General features: G+C 43.1%; 1 protein-coding gene across 3 annotated transcripts in view; it reads left to right on the top strand.

Annotated features, from left to right (window-relative positions):
• Positions 1-22,447, top strand: part of TIAM1 (TIAM Rac1 associated GEF 1) — a 491,618-nt gene that overhangs the window by 329,651 nt on the left and 139,520 nt on the right. For all 3 annotated transcript variants that reach the window (XM_085623101.1, XM_085623102.1, XM_085623103.1), the window contains 2 exons: positions 8,219-8,437; positions 17,242-17,333. In XM_085623101.1, coding sequence (XP_085479227.1) covers positions 8,219-8,437; positions 17,242-17,333 — 311 coding nt within the window. The remainder of the gene's footprint in view (positions 1-8,218; positions 8,438-17,241; positions 17,334-22,447) is intronic.

The following is a 22,447-nucleotide window of genomic DNA, read 5'->3' as shown; positions in this document are numbered from 1 at the left end:
TTGTGGGGGTTAGGCAGGAGGCGAGTAGCAATGGCCACAATGATAAGGCCGAGAGCAGACCGGGGCATGGCAGTCCCAGATTTTGAGTGGTATTATTTAGCAGCGCAGCTGCAGTGGCTCACACAAGCGGTAGCAAGGGAATTCCGGGGTCCGGATGGCCCTGAGGGTCGTTGGGTTCTGCGGTATATCTTCTCTTTTATAGTACTAAAACAGAAGATGCGACTTGAGCTGCTTACGACAGAGGAACGGACGATGAGGCTGTGCTGGAACTGGAGTCAACGTAGGGCCGGTTTCGCTTGTCCGTATGCCCCAGAGATACCGCTGGGTATGTGCACTGCATTCCCTCATGGAGGGGACTGGACAGCGCTGGCAAATTGGGAGGTCCTGGGGATACAGGTGCTGGGGGATTTATACGAGAATGAAACCTTGTTGTCTTTCCAGGACTTACACCATAGGTATGACCTTCCACGAGGAGACTACTTGCTGCATTCAGCGCTTATTGCCGCAATCCAATGCTATTGGAGGGTGGGTTTGTCAGAGCCACGAACCTCAATGGCGTGCCAATATGTAGTGATGGCCGCGGGGACATTTAAGGCTATAACAAGTTTATACCGTCGAATGTTAACAGAGAATTTGGAACCATTGCGAGCGCTGCAGGGTAAAGGGGAAGCGGATCTTGGCAGGGAAATCCCTGAGAAGACATGGGCTCAACTGGTTAAGAGAGCATTTCAATTGATACAGTTATATGTTCTGCACAGAGCGTATCTAACGCCCGCAAAGCTTAATCAGTATTTTGAGGCGGCAGCGGCTCAGTGCCCGCGCTGTGCTCTAGAGGGAGCGGACTTCCTGCATATGATGTGGGGGTGCACGAAGTTGGGAACCTATTGGGCGGAGGTGTTGGACATCTTGAATACTATTACTGATAGGACGGTAGCACTAGAGTACTTGCCTACTTCATTGGTTTCCGCACACTGCCAGAACGAAAAAGACTAGCAAATTCTTAGACTTGGGGCTGGTATTTGCTAAACGGGAGCTTACTATGCATTGGAAATCACGCCAGGGTCCTAAGGTGGGGAGATGGCGGGCAGAATTGCTCCAATGGGCGCGGAGTGAGGGAATACTTGGATTGCAACAAGCCTCACGTATGAATAACGACAAAGCTTATGAGACAGCAAGGGCATGGGAGGCCTTAGGCCTTAGTGGCAGCATTTCAGACACCGGACACAGACTCAGAGGAGGACTTGCTTGAAGAGGGACGGGGAACCCCAGTTCACATGATTGAACAGACTGACCAACTTGCTATGGGCTAATTGCAACAGTTATTGTGTATGATATCGCAACCTCCAGTACAGTACTGCCCCTGCTAAACACAGATGTTAAGCTGCTCCGGGAATTCTGTAATTGATTATACTGTATATACTTTAAGGCACACCGGTGGAAGGGGAGGGTGGGGGGAGGGGAGAGAGTTTCGAAAGGAACAGCGTGAACTATAATATGCTGGATAAGCTGCTGTATTATTGAAGCTGCATGTCGTGGTATTATTAGAAATCTAATTAAAAAAAAAAATGTAATAAAAAAATCAGAGTGGCACAGCTGTGGTCATTCTACTGGATCTCAGCGCAGCTTTTGACTCAGTGAATCACACAACACTTGCGGAGATGGGGATAGGCCACCGTGTGTTACAATGGCTTAAATCCTTCCTCGAGGACAGAACTTTTCTGGTGTGGGACCAAGTATGTTTTTCAGATATTCTGTCCTTGAAATGTGGAGTACCTCAGGGCTCCACATTAGGTCCTAATCTGTTCAACATTTATCTGCGCCCTCTTGCAAAACTGGTTCAGTCTTTCGGCCTGTCTATAGAGTTGTATACTGATGATACACAATTAGTTGTATCCATCACTCCAGAACAAGGATCTAGCCACAATCAACTTGTCCCCTGTCTTAAATAGCTCCCTCAAACTAAACGGGGACAAGACGGAGCTCATGTTGTTAGGTAATAATAAGACTAAGAGAGAGCCTCTTCCCTGGCCAGAGAGCCTAAGAGCTGCCCCAACCCCAAAAAATAAAATAAAGTCTGGGCATCTGGTTAGATGATAGGCTTACAATTGAAGAACAGGCAAACTTGCTAGCCGCAAAATGCTTTGGCATTCTCAGACCTCTGAGGAAAGTGCTAGATCTTTTGCCCATTCTGGCACAGACAGCAGCCTGTTAGTCAAACAGCTCAAGTAGGCATTATAAAAAAAATCAAACATCATTACCAGGTCTACAAAAGTATACTTAATACCTACGTAGCATAGACAGTCAATCGATCAAACCAAACAGATGCTCCCAAGGACCAAAGAATTTGCCCCAGACAATTATATAGTGAAGGGTCAACTAATAATTCTTGTCCCCATCTTAAATCCATGGGCTCTTATTTATTTGATGCATTGCTGATAGGACTCTGTTACCTTATGGATCAGAGGCCATTATGGGAGTTCTTTATTGTGCCAAACATATTATATGATTTAGGATTTTCAATTTTAAGATGGTATGTGAACCTATTTTTTTCAAAGGTGTGACGTATGAACCAAAACCCTTCTTTAGTATTAAAGGTCACATTGAATATACTCCCTGTCCTCTTTCTGCCAATGGTTTCTCCTCTACTGATCCCTTTCCCCTTGTGGGCATCTATTAGGAGTGAGATATGTTTATTTCACAACCTTTATATAGCACCCACAGAATTCATAAGATGCTTGTCTTTCGAGGCCTATCACATTAGATCAGAGGCACTCCATATTTATCCTGTATAGATTATTGGCTAGGCAAGGGGAAGACCCTACAAAAGGCCATTTGAACACAAGCAAACCTGGACAATACTTGGGGGTTTTCAAGTGTAGAAGCTATCTTTGACTTATGTTTTAGTTCTCCTGACCTTTCTCCTCATAGTCCCACGGTTAATGACCGCACACTGGACTGTAGGAGCCTCTATTTTCTTGACCTTGGCATATCTCCTCTGCAGCAAATAAAAATCAGCTGCTGAAGGATTAAGTGTTGGGAAGAGGACACTTGCTGATTTTCTCAGGGTTATAACGGTATATTATGGCACTTGTGTTAACTATGGCATTTTTTGTGAATCCATATAGTCAATACAACTATTATATTGCTTGGGCTACATAATAACTGTGATAAAGTTATACTCTAGATCCAACTGGAAAAATAATTGCCTGTGAGCTATTTCTAATCCAAGTCTTTGCCGGAGACCAAATGAAGCCGTGTCCCAAACTTATGGGCTTTTGGGACTATCCGATGGTCGTGGTAACCCAAAATGTCATGAAGTCCTTGCTTTGTTGGAATAAACAAATATTTTAAGAAGGATTTCAAGCTCACAGGCAAAGACTGACAACCTGGTAACTAAGCAATGTCCAACTTGTACATAAATGTATTGGACTTCAAGACAAAGCATCTTTCAGAAGTGCTGGGTGGTCAAAACGTAGAATGGTACAGCACAAGAGAAAATTAAAAATGCAGATGTTACAGATAAAGGTACTCTCAGAGAGATTTGAAAGGAAATACTGTGGCATATATTCTTTCTCTTATGAACCTCATACAAAAAGTGATTAGAAAGATGTACAGTGAATCCATGTTGATGATCCTGATAGATTCTGCTTGAATTTGCAAGACACAGGATTCACAAATGATGTCCAAATCACCATGCACGAAAGTAAAAGCAGGTTGCATGCTATTGATTGTGAAAATGGGCGATTACACACAGTAGTCACAAAACAAGTTTAGCGACCTGCTTCCAGGGTAGGACTGGGGTAGAAAATAGGCCTACACACAAAAATAAGTGGCACTCATCAGTGTATTGAATAGCTAAAAATAAGTGGCCTGTGATGGCAAGCTGGGAAAGTTTTGAACGTACACGCTGTATTAGTGTTTTGAAAGATATGGAAGACTGAATGGATTTGTGCTTGCTGTAGGAAATGTTTGTAGTGATATCCGGGAAATCAACAGTGAAAACCGGCCCAACAGACCATAACAGGCCCACAAAACATTCAGAACTCTGACCACACACTGACCTATCAGACCACCCCTCTAGTCCAGGTAGATCCTGCTGGCTTCTAAGGTCCTAGAAGTTTCGTTATTTAAACGTATAACCTGGATGCATACATGTTTTAAAAGAGGCCAGAACACCAACACCAAGATTGTCTTACTCTTAAAAGATAAATTGATTCACAATTTGGTGTTTATTAAGCCATACTTTCCCATTCAACAGGTAGGATGAGCGGCATGGCGCAAAATTTAATGGGCCAGTGATATTTGTGAGCCTAGGAATATATCTGACTGCTATAGCTACTTAGAAGGAACTGAACATTATGGTACTTTAAGATTCCTGTAATTAAGGCTTTCATAGAGGTAGTAAAATCACATTCAATCACCTACATGAAAACCATATACAATATTAACACTGCTCATTATACCACCATTTGATTAAAAGGACAAATGTCACCTGAAGTAAGTAACTTTAAAAGTTGTGTCTTCCGTAGCTGTTTCTTGATTGAAAAGAGACAGAAATGTACACCTCTTGGCTTCTGAGGGCCAGTTCATTCAATCCATCAGTGTAATGTATGCGCTATGAACATATGCAAGGTTCATACCTAAAGTACATTGTAGTTTCATGTTAAACAATTGAATGTTCCTTAAATTAGTTTAGGTGCTATGTAAGCATTATTGCATTATTGAGAGAAAACTAAGGAAGGCAAAGCAATGGTATTTCTCCTTTGCAAATACAAAGTAGCCAGTGGCCATATGCCAAGGCTCACCTGTGCAGATGGATTGCCCACCTCGCACAACATTGTTAAAAAATTAAGCCGGCAACGTATATCAAATGAAACCCATAACTCACTCAACAAAAGCTCTAGAAGTTAGCGTCCCTTTTGGGTGGAATAGTCTTTGGCCAGATATTTGCCAAGCAGTAACTTAAGTTTTGCTCATGCATTCACAACACACCAGTGTATTGAAACTGATACTAAAAGAGCTAGAAATGTGAGACAAGCGGTGCTTAAGAAATGAAAGTTCAGACAACCTCTAATGCACCACCTGTCTAAGAATACTAGAGCAATATAGCTCGCTACTGACTGTTATGCCAGCCATTAAGGCCGCTCTCTTCTCTTTAAAGGCCCAAACAGCAGGTGAGTGACTGTTACAAGAGGACGAGAGCCTTTATAATACTATTAGAACATTTACCCAACTGAGGGAAAAGGTGATTTCCATGATAAAGCATTTTCATAAAAGTTCATCCCTTATCCCAAATGTTATTGAACTTTTCAATTACTTGCTATATGATTTTGTAGGAGTTGCCATCGTTTTTGACAATGGGGAATTCTATTATGCATAAACAAACCTGCTTTATGTGGAAGTCGCCAATATTGAGCCCTTTATTTTAAGGGTCTTGTTAAATCTTTTGTCTAAGGGCCTCTTGCAAAATTGTGAATAGTAAAGAGATGTCTTGCTGTTATCCTGTAATTTATTTACTGTTATTTGAGCATTATGGTTCGCTCACACTGACTTGAATGAGTCTTTTATTTAGTAGGAAATCAATTTTGCCAGTGCTTTTTGTAACACAGTTGAGAATGCAAGAAGACTAGGGGTAGTGTGTTCAAATATGGTTCTCTTACTGTAAGCAACTAGTTACATAAGACTAACAACAAATCACAAAATTCCATCAGAGTTAATGCAATTATTAAACCTTGACATGATATCCTAAATTCATTTACAGCATCCTGATTTATAGGGTTTCTTCCAACCTGGCTGGAAGAAACCTTATGAAGCCCTGCGCTGTAAGTGAAGCCCGCAGCAGAATGAGATTGGACCAGTCTACCTATACTTTCTTCTATCTTTTTTTAACAACACATTTTATTGGGTTATTTTTTTGGAAAGACGGGCGACAGCCCTACAATGACCTGTTGGAGAAAAAGGATTAACATCACGAATGTACTAGCATTTCTACCAATTTCTAACACCTGCCAAACATGCAGGTGGTACAACTGAAACAAACTGCAGACAAAACTCTATCTCAAGACAAGAATACATGACATAATGGCATAGGGATTCATAAACAGACGGTGCGGGAAAGTCTGATCAAGGAGCATTTGGGAATATGGGGCACCATTCAGGGGTCTGCTGGTGGCAGGGGGGGGAAGCTCGATTTCTCAATATGACGCCCATCGAGTCCAAATTTTCCGATGTTTTGCAGGGCATCCATGAGCTAGAAATACTGCTATTTCGGCCCCCATACATCTATTCAGTTCTGTCTTCCATTTGCCCAGGGTCGGGGGAGACGTCGCATTTCATAATTGTGCGATATCCCTAATGGCGATAGTGAGAGCCAAAAACAGTAAATGTTGCTTGTACTTATTGCCCCCAATGTCGTCTGTGCAGTGTAAGAGGAAGAGTCGAGGGTCGAGCGGGAGCTCCCATGAAAGCACCTCATTGAGGCAGGACCGAATTCTGCGCCAAAAGGGTTGCAACGCCGTGCAGCTCCAGACTGTGTGCAAGAATGTCCCCTCCTCCCGGTCACACCGCAAACATGTAGGGGACTGGATAACTCCCATTCACCAGTCTCTGGTCCGTGTATAGTTAGCCCGGTGCAGGTATTTAAACTGTATCAGACGGTATCGTGTGGAAACCGCTGTACCCCGCGGGTTAGCGATAGCTTCAGCCCAGTCATCGTCCGTCAAGTCAGGAATGTCGGCATGCCACTCTAGCTGCGTCTTGTCAAGTGTTGTCAGTGTGTGGGTCGTCAGGGTCTGGTGTATTTGCCTGATCTTGTGGAGGCCAAGGTCACCCATTAGTAGACGGCCTTCTAATGGGTGGAATTCTGGAAGGTACTTTCTTCTATCTTGTCTTTATTACAAACTTATGTCTTTGTCAAACAGGGCAGGGGGCATACCGGTTTAAAAGTCTGCAACCCTCAATTCTATAATAGAGAACTTAAAGGTATTTCTGGCAGTAGAAGGGCATTAAACATTTTTTTTCTTTCATTAGAAAACTCTTGATTCAACCTGACCAAATTCCTTTTGTGCTGCTTTTAAGATGACCGCTAAAATGTAAAAAACAACATGAAGGTTTAAAGTGTTCATTCACAAAATACTACTATTCAGTTCATTCTTTTGCTCTGTTTGATCGTGCACTTTCTCTGCCCCGTCCATCTTTTCGCCACTTATTTTATATTCTCCTTAATAAAAATTGCCTGTGTGTGCATGCATTTATTAGTGTTTTTATTACGCAAACCTTGCTGATAAAGCAGTGGAGCATAGTACATAGTTCTAGTTGAATGAAGTATGTGTGCGCCAATGGTTCCTCTTCTGGTTTACAAAGGGCTCAAGTGGAACTTGAGGTTCATTATTGATGTCATGCTAAGTGAAGACATGGTTTTGGAACTTTTGGAGCCAAGAGAAGGAGCCCATCTGGACTGCGGTGGGATGGTGTTCCTCTGCCTTAACTCAAAAACTTAGTGCCCACTACAGCCTCCCTCCTATTCTTGCTCTACGGTTAACATAGAGGCTGCAGTGAGAAACAATTGCAACTTTGATCATTGTTAATTACTCTGTATAATGACTGTCCGGTCCATTTTAGGAAGACACATCATCATCAGCAGGATGATGACAGGCTATCAGCAGAGAATCTGAGCCTGAATGTTGAATGGTCCAAAAGTAGAGACTCACGAATGTAGACATGTATGTAATGGACAAAAAGGAGGTATGTGAGTATATGATAAACATTAAATTTCTTAAACAGAATGAATGCAGTACAAAATGCATGTATTTTCCAGCAAAGAGTACTTTTAGAAGCTTATAATACCTGATTAAGTAGAAAGGGGTCAGGCTTGTGAAAAATGGTGAAGAATATATATATTTTTACACATCATGTGGTGAACACGTGTAATCCACTTTCCATAGAACACCTTAAAGAACATGTCAAACAAAACTGGAATGAAATGTAAACTTAAAAGGAACAGAGAAGCTAGAGAAAAATACTATTGAGCAAGCAGGTTCTATTTCTAAATTGGCAGGAGACTATCTGAATGGATGATGTGTGGATCTTATTAAAAGTACTGGAGTTGTTAACGGAAAAGGATTTATCAAAGATATAAGATCATACTGGTTTAATTAGTATATGAATGACTGGTGTACAGTTCATGCTGTTATTCCTAACACGTGTTTTCTTGTCTTAGGTCTTAAAGTCGGTGATGAAATTATTGCGATAAATTCCAAAGCCGCAAAGAATTTGAACTCGTCAATCTTAAAACATTTCCTTGCTCAGCCGTCGTTGTGCCTTACAGTGCAGACAGTGCCTGAAATAAAGGATGGTCAGCGATTATTGCAGCCTCCCCCACGCCGTTCCGATCAATTGACCGATGTGACTGACAGTGGATATGATTTCAGCAGTCCAGGTAAGATAAATTGCCTTAGGTTTCCTTTGCGTGTATAAATGAAACTTGTCTTATATGTTGGGTACCATGAGCTTCTCTTGGGCACAAATGAACATAAATGCATTCAAAGCAAACACAAGGAGATGATGGACGGAGTGCTGAACATTGCACTCACTCACCCCAAGTCACAGATCTGGGTTGAATCCATCATCGTTCTTTAGCTCACTTTGCCACCCCAGTTCAGACACAGCTATATGCAAATCAGTCTTGACCCTGTGCCTCATGGGAACAGTCCAGGCCGAACTGCCAAGCCATGTCTTCCCTGGACTGGAATCCAGTATCCTGGGACCGGTTTCTGGCTAACAGCCCTCATCAGCCAGGCTAGCTTGAATCCAGTGGCAAAGTGAGCAAGGGACCCACGTCGGGCATACCCTGCCAACTTAGGGCGAACAAAGCAAACACAAGGAGACGATGGACGGAGTGCTGAACATTGCAAACACTCACCCCCAGTCACAGATCTGGGTTGAATCCATCATCGTTCTTTAGCTTACTTTGCCACCCCAGTTCAGACACAGCTATATGCAAATCAGTCTTGACCCTGTGCCTCATGGGAACAGTCCAGGCCGAACTGCCAAGCCATGTCTTCCCTGGACTGGAAACAAGCTTCCTGGGACGGGTTTCGGGCTAACAACCCTCATCAGCCAGGCTAGCTTGAATCCAGTGGCAAAGTGAGCAAGGGACCCACGCCTGGGCATACCCTGCCAACTTAGGGCGAACAAAGCAAACACAAGGAGATTATGGACACATTCAAGTCATCAGATTGGTTTCTGTTTTGGCAAACTAATGCATTAAACAGTATTGTGAGAAACCTGAAAGCCACATTACAGCATAATTGCCGCATAATACGTCTGCAGAGGCATCTTGACCAGCCACCATGCTAAAGATACAGCTGAAAGATCTCAGGCCCAAGGTTTACAATTATTTCTTTGATTTATTTAATGCATTATTTGTACATCTATATACTAAGGGATATTTAAAACCATGTGTTGGTCCTTTTGGATAATTCAGAGAGCCTGACAAATTAAAAACACTTGCTGATAGGAGGGGAGGGTGGAGCCCAGTTGGACGGGTAGGTGAACGCTGTCTAAACGTCTTCCTCCTTAGTCCCTATTTTTAGTTAAGGCCACTCTGACTAGATCACTCTTGAAAGGTTTCCTGAGCTTCATGTGACTGGCTTCAGATCTCGAGTGTGGGTTAAATGCCTTCCAAAGTCTCTGTCCTTGCACGCTCCGGGACGTGACTCTGTGTTTCACCCTTTTGAGCAATCATTGGTCAATCATATGAGTACTCTGGTGGGTATGTAGCTATACAGGACTTTCGCTTCAAGATGCTTCATTGACGATGCACAGGACCTTAAATGTAATCCTTGCGCCTACTGGAAGCCAATGGAGTGCTTTGAGGGTGGGTTTTATGTGGTGTGGCTTATGAAAGTTAAGGCTCATGCTGGTTGCTTAGCTCTGAGGTCTTTCAGAAGAGCTGCATGTGCATACCCTTTGCCACTGTGTTCAATTAAGGAGCAAAGGCAAGATTGGCCTCAAAGAGAATCCTCTGATCTGTTACTTACTAATTTGTACTATTATTGGTTAGTTAATTTCCTAAACCGTGCCTGTCAGATATTTAAATAAAAACAATTAAAAACTACAAAAGCGTGAATGAAAAATGAAAAAAAGCTATTTTTAACAACATAAAATAATTAACATAGCTTATTTTCTGTATCTTTTCAAATGCCACTAAAACTACTCAAGATCTCCTACTTGTTACAAAGGCATTTATTAAGCTTGAATCACAAAACACTTTGAACAGTGCATCAGAAAAAATATTAAGACATTTGGGGCCTAATTACATAACATTTAATCTCGTACAAATGGGGCATATGTGCTCTTGTGCTGTAATTTGCACTTCTCCAGCAATGAATGACGCTAGCAAGATTTCTCTTGTACTTATACAAAACCATTTGTCTCCTGTTGCAGACATGGAGAAATGGATTGTGAAACATTTAGATTTTTGGCATTAAACCTTTATCCACGTCTAATAAGGTATTATCAAAGACAAAGTGATGATCCATGACTAAATAATCTTTTTGTAAAAAAAGGAAAAATAATTTTAAATCAAACTGATTATGCCTCAAACTAAATTTAACGATGAACTGGGATGCTGCCAGAGTAATTACCAGTGCCAAGCATTCCATCCATCACTTTTTGTATACTTAAGTTTATTAAACTAAATTTAATCTTTCACATTTTAAAAGTAGCGAAAAATGCTTTAATTCCAATAAGCATTATTTCAGCAACAGTTTAGGAAATAAACTGTGCTTCATTGTTTTCTCTTTCGAACTATCTTTGTGTAATGTGGACTGCTTGAGCCATTCCCCGATATTTTAGCAGCAAAAATGGTTCAAAAGATGCTTTGAGTAAATTTGGATCCAGGACAGAGTTTTTTAAGCTGTCACTTAGAGAGTCATGGAAAAATCCCCCACTTAATTTAACATTGGTATTTACCAATCTGCTACACCAATTATAAAAAGTTATTCCAGACACGCTTAGCCAAACATCACAAGAACCATTCTCTAATAAAATAATGAGAATAGGGCTGCTTACCTTATGGCAACCGTCATTGGTGAAGTCTGGTAGAGGAGGGCAAAGTAATAATCAACACATGATTGAAATCTTCATTGGATGTCGCTGACACAGTTAGTAGGCAGATGATAATGGAAACATCCATGAGGAGACAAACCGGGTATCTGGTTTTCGAAGTGAGGTCCAGGCAAACATCATTAACACACCCTTCACAGGGGAGACAATGTTCAGAGCCACACCAGACAACACACTACAGCAGGTTAAAAAGGACAATGACACTACAAAGGCCATGGGGATCTTGCAGTTCCGGTGTCAACCAAGAAGGGGAACAACCCCGGTGAGATGGCCCACAGGCTGGGGAAGTTTTCATGGAGCAATGCCACAACCATCCTTCCAACAGCCAGCTTTACTAGTAGGTCACAACACTGCAGCGTTAGCCCTTTTGGGCCAGAGTCAGAAAATGGTGACTGCTTTCCAGGGGGGCCAGCTCCTTCAGCAAGTGACTTGCTGATGGTTCACTGACAATTCTTCACCCAGTTCACCACATGTACTATGTATGGAGGCTGATGAACTCTCACATCGCAGGTTAACACTGGTTGCACTTGTGGCGGCTAGTTCGTTCTTCTGGGTATTCTGCACTTCGGGAAAGTGGCTGAGTTTCTTTTCCTGGATAGTCTCTCATCCTTTGGGTTCAGCAATGCACTTCTTTCCTCTCTGAGCAGGCAGGTAGAGTTCTAGAATATTAGGCAGATGCACAGTACTCCAGTAAGTTGTGCAGACTCCAGGTGGCGCCGCCTCACCTATGAGAGACTGGCTGTCAGACACCAGCCCTGGATTGTGATTGCTCTTCCAGTACTCTGTGGAGCATTCTCTTAACTGGTCAAGAAGAAAGTGGATCTGCAACAAAGAGGAATGGTTAGGGTCCCACCTTTATACTGGTTTTCCACAGAAGGGATGTTAATCCACTGGTAGAAGTCAAGAAACTGGTTTGAGTGGTTCTTTTTAAAATGTAATTTTTTGCCTGCAGTGCTGAAAGTCTTTATGCAAGTTAATGGCTCCCGCAGCAGATAGTGAAGATGCTGGCTCCAAACAGGGATGGCATGGTGAGCAAAAAAACGATGGATTTAGGCCCAGATCTGTGTACTGTGGTGAATGTATGACATTGTTCTGCATTCTGTCCATCAATTCTTGTTTTTCCAAACCGGGATAGCCAGAATATAAGCACATTGAAGTGTGAAGACTCTGCACCTGGCTGTCATCAGCCTTCATGAAGTATCACTCAAGAAAAGGCAAAAGGGTAGACCCCATCTAGACACTTCCTCACCCCAACAAAAAAATGTATATAGTCCGATGATTAGGCCTTTACACTGTATTGCTTTATTATTCCGGTGGTAGCTCCACAGGCGGCTGTGTCAGACTGAGCTATTTACAGTTGGAGAAGGTGAAGCAGGGTGTAAAGTGATCCATCCTTGGTTCTCCACAAAGATCTCTGGCTGGTGCTACGTCAAGGGTGACCCCGGAGCACGGCTTCTTACCTTTTTCTATACAAGGCGAATGAGGACTTAAAAAAAAATGAAGAGCAAGACCCTAGAAGGAAATTGTAACAACCCACTTTTAGTTAGGGATATACTGCAAACCAAGGGTTCTCTGGACTAGCAGGACACCTGGGGGTCACATTGGAAGCTTGTATGATGAGGAATGCGGCACAGCAAGAGAGAGAGTTTAAAGGCAGTAACCCATTTTTGGATGTATATAAATATACAATGTGCACATGGGGCAACAGATAAGTCCCGTAGGGCGAGGATCAGTGCAGTATGTGGCACTATCCCTGCAAACTGACCATTGTACAATGAACGAGATCAGGTAACACATGGTCTGCTCACCCAAACAAACAAAAAAAGGAAAGATTGGTGCAATGTCCTAAAACACCTACTCTTCATGAAACATGCAACAGCAGGATCAAATCTTGGTGCAGTACTGTTGTTGCCTAAGCAATTAGGTGTAGTATGAACACCTGAGATAGAGTGGTGCCAATAATTGTAATTGATGCAGTTGACTACATTTTCTCCGATCCATCAACACCTCAAATGTTCACCCGCTCCAGTAAAAAGGGTCAAACAATTTGCTTCAGAAGTCATTCAGCAGTAGACCATTGATAGCTGCCACTTATCACATTATGATTCTCTCAAGGAAACTGATGTGATGCCAGATTAAATGTGTTTATCACAGCGATTACTTTAAATTATTCTACTTACTTTTTTGCATCCAATTTCTTTACATTCATACAACTGTCCTAGAAGACTACTGTTCCAAATCTGTGGACACTTTATCACCTAGAGGTAAAGATGGAAACTGCTTCTCAAAGCTGCTCAATTCCACATTTTATGCAGACAGTGCTATGTACAAAACAGTTGTGCCTTCCTCTGTGCATTCGGACTCCCCTGTCTGTTCCTGAGCTATAACCAGCTACTCTCATGCTCAGTAATTTCACAGTCCCTAACTCTTGCAAGAAGGTTCACTGAGGAAAATAACTTGCTCACTCGGATGCACCTGTGCAAGTCTTTTCCTTAAACCACTGCTGGTATTGGCATTACTCCAACTGTCAAATGTCCGCTGCCTTTCATAACTGGATGGCATTCTGGTAAACAATTTGGTCCTTATATTCAGTAACCTAAAACAATCCAAGTCATTGGGCCCATTCTAAACATGGGACTGTTGAAAAACCTCACTGTCCGTTATTGCCTACTCACCTTCCTGCCAGAAAGTGTGTCCTTCTTTAAGCCGACTTTGGATACATGTTTGGGGTTTCCAGAGAATGCAGCGCCTTTGGTTGGGCCTCTTTCTACAAGTTAGAGATTTGATCTCTTAGCATTACCTTACAGATCACTGGGATGAGACCTGGATAACCAGTCCAAATCTGCTTTAGTCAACCGCATACATATCCAACCTTGTGATGGTGGGTTCATGTTCTTGATCTGTTTGTATGGTGTCTTACTGCCTGCAAGGCCAGAAATCACCGTTAACACAAACACATTTGAGTACACCCTGTGTGTAGCGGCTTAAAACTTCAAAGACCTATCTGTTAGTGTCCTGTGCTACAAATCCAATTATGTATTTGTTTGCATGTGGCTTTGCATGAACCTATGAACAAATCAATGGAATATTTACACAACGGAAGGTGCACTCAAATAACAAAGTCCAGATCGATATGTATTCCAAAGAGTTTCTTAGTCTTCTTATTTATTAAAGAAAGTGGACAGCCAACGCGTTTCGTTCCTTTAACACAGGAACTTCTTCAGGGCATGGAGTTGGTTACATAAGAATAAGCTCATTCCATAGTAGTTGATTGAGAATATTCACAGATCACAGTAAGGTATCGCACATTCGGTGTATAGAAACACGTCTTCAGATATGAAGGTCAAGACGATACCACTTGACGGTATTAAATTAATGTATTGCAACAAATGTTCACTCACAATAATAAGAAATCCATTGTTGGACCAAATTATCTACAAAATCCGCAAATGTCGGACGGCATAGTAACCGACAGTGACACGACACAGCTGTAAGAAACTCTTTGGAATACATATCGATCTGGACTTTGTTATTTGAGTGCACCTTCCGTTGTGTAAAAATTCTGGTATTGTTTCGCATCTAACAACGACGGATGTTGGAAGTTGCTGCACCACGTACACAAACTTAGTGTACACTATTAAGAAGAAAAACATTTGGAATTTAAGTGCTTAACCGTGGTCCGTCGTTGGGGTTGCTTTGTTTATGTATAAATCAATGGAATATTCTGCATGGTAGGGATTTTACAGTAGATAAATTCAGTGAAAGAGATTGGAAGGAGGCCCACGTAAATGAGTTGGTTCTAAAGGTAGTCATCCTGATATTGCAAGCCTTTTTCCCTGTGCTCAGGGTCAAGAAGGTGATGGTTAAAACCTTGAGCACCAATATCCTTTTCTTTGTCAGACAAGAAAAACCCAGTCTCTATAACTCTGGTTGCTGGCAGAGGAGTGTTGTACTCCGCAATATTCTTCCTGACCTTAAGGTGTTCTTAATCAGGGAGCAGATGACCTGAGTAGGCATTTCCATTGTCTCTTAAGAATGGTTTTCAAATTGAGCAGACCTAGACATGTGGACATATCTAAATAGCACACCTTGTACATTGCATTGATCAACAAGGGCAACAATTTACCTATGGGATAGGCAGAGATCCAGAATGCCTAGAAAGAAAGGTTTTGTCATACCATACCATGCCTCATTTGCATTCCTCCTAAAACCCTCCATAACATGAAGAGTCCCAAGCGCTCACTCCTACTGGTGACTCCAGCTAACCACTAACCACTATGGCAAGAGGTCTTAAAGGACTTTTCCACTTAATTATCCGGCTCCCTGATGCTGTTTTACTTACTTTATATCCTGTGCTGTGGAATCTACCAATCTGTTCTGTTACTCTTAGTCAATGGGCCCTCTTTTATTGCTAATACCGTCCCACCTATGCTTCTACCATCAGTCAAAAATACCAAACCAATGACTACAGGCCATGCAAAGCCTTTAATTCAGCAGAATTAAGAAGTAACTTTACTAAGGACTAGGATATGCACAACTGGAGTGCAAGAGCTTCTGCACACCGAGAGTAAGTCTTCTTACTGTCAATTTATCCGGGCTAAGTGAGAGGGCTGAAAATTGAGCCTAAGTGCTCACCGTTGGTGCTGCCAAATGCTGGGGTTAATGAATACCAAGGCTCCCCCTTTTCAATATTTTTGGCATTTCTGAGACCCATATAAGATGGAGACCATCACAACATATTCATTTTAGATCAACTCGTACTCAGGAGAGTCTTGAGAGGTGTAATTAGCATATGCATACGTCATAGCACAACGCAATCTGCCATATAAAAGACTGCAGCAAACTAAATTGAAGAACTAGGGCACATTGCCACAAACCTCTAGTCACCCAAAGGTACTTGAATCCAAAGTTACAGACATAAACCATGACCCAATAATGGATTAGACTCACTGTCATCACACCTTTCAAAGAAATAAAAGAAGTGGAGGAGGAGATCCATTCGCTAGAGAAAGTGTTCCCGACTGTGAACCGCTATTAAGTCTCATCATTACAGCAGAACATTGACTTAGTTATTCTCAACCAATAAACCCATTACCAACATATCTTCTAAGCACGAGGTGTCCCAACCAGAAGACGGCACATAAAATACCAGAAGTCTGTATAGGGCAACAGCGCAAAGTAAAGGCCAACTTCTTCCATAAATAGAGCCTTAACGGATGACATATAATTAAACACATGGCATATTAAACTATCTCTGGGCCCGGCCCTGGGTTCCCACACCTGCTCACAGTGGGGCATCTGATCATTGACCTTCTAGAAAACGTACAACGTGCTGACACGCAGCAATCCTACCACTTCAGCCTGCTGTCTGATTTCTCTGCCTTTACCTTCCGTTTCCATTTTGTCTCGTATGCATTTCTTTATTGCTCTCGGCCAAAGTTTGATTTTGAGAAATGTCTGCTCTCCAAAAATAACGATGCAGTTCTCATACTCTGCAATATAAGTCTATAGTAGTGTCGGCGGCGCGATCCTAAAAAAGAAAATCTTTGACCAACTCCTCTTAGTTTTCTTTTCACAAATTAAGCACTGGAGACTTATTACAAATCTAAAATGTGCGGATTACCTGAGGACTTTACCAAACACCTCCCCGCTTCTCAAGTTGCAGAGCAGCGTCTGCCGGCTTCAAGATGCACCGGGAGTGGTTTCCCTCCCACGCTGTTCGATTGGACAGCCGGGGGTAGGTGGAGAGGTAGAGCAGCTGGAGGGAGAGAAACGGTTTTACCCCAGAGTTCTGCAGCACCGCGCGTGCTGTTGTCTTGTAACTCTTGCTCTACGCAGCCATTGTGGTGTTTGGCTCATGAATATAGAAGTAGGACAACTGACACCGCGCGCATCCTACGCAGCGCCCCGGCCTGTCTGCATGGAAACGCGCTCTCAGCTGATGTTTCAGGCTCGCTTCACCTTGGAGGAATGCGTGATCCTAATCTGTGAGGGGAACTCCGTGTTTGGGTCGGTTCTTACTGTCTGTGCTGCCGGAGGCGTCCACATCTCTCCGCGCCTCACTCATGTCCCGCTCTCTGTTCTCCCTTTTCCGCCCCGCGCCTGGGCACGCAGATTACACCGAGCCGGACAGCAGCCTCGAGGCCACACCGGAGGAAGTCGACCTGCAGCTGGACCTGTCAGACGAGGGGGACAAAATAAGCAAGGTAAGGAGCTGGGATTTATCCTTTGACGCCTCTACAAAGTATTTCCGTTCAATAGTAATGTGTAAAACTGCCACTCCTTTAAAGTTTAGATTTAATGTCAGACCGTGGGTTCAATTCACTATGTGTTCTGATGTGCTGTTGTTATGATAAACACTTGTTTTGTGAGTTTGGTTCCACCTATGCAGCTATTTTTTTTTTTTTTAAGTAAAAACAATGACTCCATTATTTCATTTTGGGCTGATTCCAGCCTGCTGCTCAATGCCATCCCGTGATACAACGTGCGCGGTTTCATGATGCCATGACCCGTACTGCACTCGTGTGCGCTTCCAGCGGTGGCACTGCCAGCTGGCCTGATGTGTGTGATTGCCACATTTGAGTGGAGAAGATTTTGCTCAAATGTGCACTGGATTGAGTTTGTCTTATAGTTAACATGTATTGCTGAGTGTCGCCTGCTAATAACTATAGTACATAAAAAAACTGCATTCCTGAAAGGGAGGGGTAGTTCAGGTTGTGTCTAGTTGGAGATATCGGATTTCCATCGCCTGCTGATGCTTATGTCAAACATCCCTGGCGTCTGACTACATCGCTTTTTAACATATCCCCCTCATATACCCTAGACGGGGCTTTAAGTAGGATGAAAAAAGTGTGTGGGGGGGGGGTCATGTAAAAGGGGCGTGGCCTATTAAGTTATAGGTGTGCTTAACCACGTAAACTAAATTAGTGATTCCTATAGTGTACCAATCGACCGGTATGTTGGTGTCTCTCTGAGCTTTATTGCATCCAGATATAATAACACCGCAACTAACGTACTCCTAAAACCAGCCAGGACTATTGGCATTGTCAATGGTTGTGTGCGCTCTGGAGAAAAGCCAAGGATTGGATGACCATGCATTCAGAACACTTTTTTGACCCATTGCCAGGCACTGCGAGAAGCTCGCACTGCCTTTAGTCTCACCTGGAAGTGACTCTTTCAAAGCATGCACTATATAAGAATAACATGCTGAAGGAACAAAAAATACAAAAACACAGCATCCTGACAATAGTGAACACTAATGGCGTGTAAGATTCAGTAAAACATGTGAAACATAAACTGGAATTATATCACTGACTTGAGTTTACCTGAACATTTATTACATTAATTGTTCTGAAATCGTCCATGTTTTTCCAAGTAAACTTAATGACCTGATTATAGGGCCCGATAGGAACCCGTTTCTATGTCGGTTCTAAAATACTACCGAGTCTGAGACCCGGAGGGATCCAGCCCACTTACAACCCGGAGATTTGGTTATTAACAAAGTATTTGTTGTAGTGATTGATAATTATTTTGTTGCTTTTTTAGAGGCAAAGCGGTCATATCAAAGCATATTTCAAGTGCTATATGTGGTGATTACCAAGCGGTTAAGAAGTCATGTCAAAGCATGTTCCTAGTGCTAGACTGGGATTAGCTGGCAGTACAGCGGTCATGTCAAAGCATGTTCCTAGTGCTAGATGGAGCTTAACGAGAAGTACAGAGGTCATGTCAAAGCATGTTTCTAGTGCTAGTTGGGGGTTAACGAGAGGTACAGAGGTCATATCAAAGCATGTTCCTAGTGCTAGATGGGGATTAACGAGAGGTACAGAGGTCATATCAAAGCATGTTTCTAGTGCTAGTTGGGGGTTAACGAGAGGTACAGAGGTCATATCAAAGCATGTTCCTAGTGCTAGATGAGGGTTAACGCGAGGTACAAAGGTCATATCAAAGCATGTTCCTAGTGCTAGTTGGAGGGTACCAAGAGGTTAAGAGGTCATGTCAAAGCATGTTCCTAGTGCTAGACTGGGATTAACGAGAGGTACAGGGTTCATATCAAAGCATTTCCTAGTGCTAGATGGGGATCAACGAGAGGTACAGAGGTCATATCAAAGCATGTTCCTAGTGCTAGTTAGGGGGGGTACCAAGAGGTTAAGAGGTCATGTCAAAGCATGTTCCTAGTTCTAGAGGGGGGTTAACGAGAGGTACAGAGGTAATATCAAAGCATGTTTATAGTGATAGATGGGGATTAACAAGAGGTACAGAGGTCATATCAAAGCATGTTTATAGTGCTGGATGGGGATTAACGAGAGGTACAAAGGTCATGTGCATGTTTATAATGCTAGATGGGGATTAACGAAAGGTACAGAGGTCACGCTAAAGCATTTTCCTAGTGCTCAATGGGGATTAACGAGAAGTACAGAGTTCATTATAAAAAAATGTTTTATTGCTAGGTAGGGATTAGCGAGAGGTTGAGTTCATGTCAGAGCATGTTCTTAGTGCTAGGCAGGGAGTAGCGAGAGGTAAAGTGGCCATCTCAAAGCATGTTCATAGGGCTAGTCCGGGATGAACTAGAGGTACTAAAGTCATGTTAAAGCATGTTCGTAGTGTGAGACGGATTAGCAAGAGGTAAAGAGGTCATTAAAGTGCTAGACTGGTATTACCAAGAGGTACAGAGGTCATTGCAAAGCACGTTCATAGTGCCAGACTGAGATTAACTAGAGGTAAATGGGTCACTCAAAGCATGTTCATAGTGCTAGGCAGGGAGTAGTGAGAGGTAAAGTTGTCATTTGAAAGCATGTTCATAGGGATAGGGAGTAGTGAAAGTTGAAGAAGGCATCCAAGCATGCACATAGTGCTAGACAGGAATTAGCAGGAGGTAAAGAGGTCCTGCATGTTCATGGTGTTAGATGGGGTTTAGCATGAGGTTAAGAGGTGACATCAAATATGTTCTTCGTGCTAGACAGGGGTTAGTGAGAGGTCAAGAGGTCATGTTAAAGTATGTTCATAGTTTTAGATCTGGATTAGCGCGAGGTGAGAGATCATATCAGAGCATATTCAGTGTTAGGCAGAGGTGTGTCAGATCACCCTGCTGAGCAGTGGGGAGCCCACTTGCAACTGAATCTCCTGTTCCAGGTCAACTGACAACGGTAGTAGCTAGAATACATTTTGGGAGTGTCCTGTGAGGTAGGAAGGCAGAGGAAGATGCTGTTGGAGCAGTTACCCTGTGTGTAATTGAAATCTCACTTTTTTCCGCAGACTACCCACTTCGTTTAGCGCCCATTACTGTTGCTATTCCATAATATTTCAATAGGTTGGATGGATTGCTTGGTTTAAACAAACGTTTTGCGAACATATATGCATTACTTTAATAATGGCAGCATGCTTTCTAAGACACTCTCCATGCTGGAACCTGTCCCGTTAAAAAATTATTTGCACTACTTTTCGTAACGTATTGAATTTTTGTAAAAAAACTTTAATCTCGTTTTTAAAGGATTCTAAACTATTCACTGGACACCCTTGGAAACATCTCGATACAAAAGTGCAACTTGAATCAAAGCGCTGCTTAGCCCCCATTGACGAGCCTCTTTGTAGACTTGCGGCTTGCTTTTTTTGGAGAGCATTTCGGCTACAGAAGCACAAAGGGAACTCTGAAAAGAACGGAATCTATTTTTTTTGTGCCAAGTGAATTTGGAGAGCGCTTCGTGATGGACTGTGTCCATTTTTGGAGAGCTAAATTAGCTGCTGGGGCATTGTTTTTGTTGACGCAGTGTAGAGGTTGTGAGGCCGTGCAGCTGCCACCGCAGTGGGCGAGCAGAGGAAGGAAGAGTTCTGGCCTCCGTTTCCTGGCTGTGGCATTCGTGCCCTCGGAGCCTTTCTCCTGATAGCGACCATTGGAAGCTGGGGACGGCAGAGTCCCCATGCCTGAAAGGCTCGGCGGTTTCTGACGCTGTCCCGACGGCTCTCGCTCCTCAAAGTTTACTGAAAGGTGCACTCACGGTAGGTGGGCAATGCTTCTTAAACTCTTTAGGGTTATGATTTTTGTTGGCAAGGCAACTCCGTCAGCAGGAGTAATTTGCCCAGGATCACACCGTTTCCGTCAAGTAGGGGAAGCCAGGATTAAAAGGCAGTTGAGTCGACTATTGATAATCTGCACAGGACGTAAAACATTTGTATAGGCTGTTGATTATAGCCATTGTTATTGACAACTGCTAGTCAGTGCGTGGGGTTGTGCTTTTTGAACTTAATTCTTTTAAAATTATATTCATGTTATTTCAGGCGTATTTCGTTGCTATGGTTCGAACTATGCGCTTGTAAATATTTGGATGTCTGTTCATCACCAACGTCCTGATTACAAGTTAGATTAATTTCATGCAGAGATTCCGTTAGTGCAAATATCTCCACATGGCTTTTCACCTGTTGCGAGGTAGACCCCTGAACGTGGAATAACGGCCGACACGGAATTACCATGCAGGATTCACACGGTATGCTGAGCAGTTTAATGCTCCCATTGACTGCTCGGAGCAGGTGGTAAATGGAGAGAATGATAGGTTTGGCATGGAAGAGTACTCCATACACCCCCCACCCTCCCCCGGTATGCTCGGGAACGAGCATCGGCTGCTGTTGCAACCAAAGTCTCATGCAATTGTACCGACTTGACTTTCCGGCGGTAAAATCGGGTCTGAGGATGGATATGTGTACAGGTGGCCTCTCATGATCCCGTCCGTTCATGGGCGCCCGACCTGTAATGTGCTTCTTGTGACCAAGGCTCTTAGTTTGTGATACAAACCTATCTTTTGACTCCACATAGTTAGCTAAAAGGTGTAAGTGACTGAACTGCGGGGCCCTTGCAGTGAGTGCTCCGCTCTTGCACGGGATGCGCATAAGCATGTTTTATTTGTGTTTGTTCCTGCCTGGGGGGGAGAAAGCTAGCCTTTGCTCTCTCTGAAACCAAAGATCTGTGTTTGATTCTAACAAACCTGAATCTGCTGCAGGCTGATTCTGGGCCGAGCATGTCTCATCTCGCCTCCTGCCCCTCCCTTCCCTGGAAGGAACACGCAGCGCGGGGGAGGTCCCTCGTTGGGTACTCGTGGACTACTGTGTAGACTGCGGAGGGTTATCCTTAAACCCGCAGGTAACCGTAAACAACCACTGCTTGGGTAGATGCACTCTGCATATCACTGCAAGTGTCTTCAATGCCTGCAGGCTGCGTTGTTTATGTACCGTTTTTATTATAACTTCCTGCATAGCTGTATGCATTCACCTATACAGAACAAAACAGGTGTGATGGAAGCACAAATTGTTCGTGCCTGCATAATGACATACT

This window comes from Triturus cristatus, chromosome 8 (genome assembly GCF_964204655.1).
Source record: "Triturus cristatus chromosome 8, aTriCri1.1, whole genome shotgun sequence".
NCBI lineage: Eukaryota > Metazoa > Chordata > Amphibia > Caudata > Salamandridae > Triturus > Triturus cristatus.
Note: the sequence above shows the minus strand (reverse complement) of the source record. Positions and strands in the feature narration are given on the sequence as shown.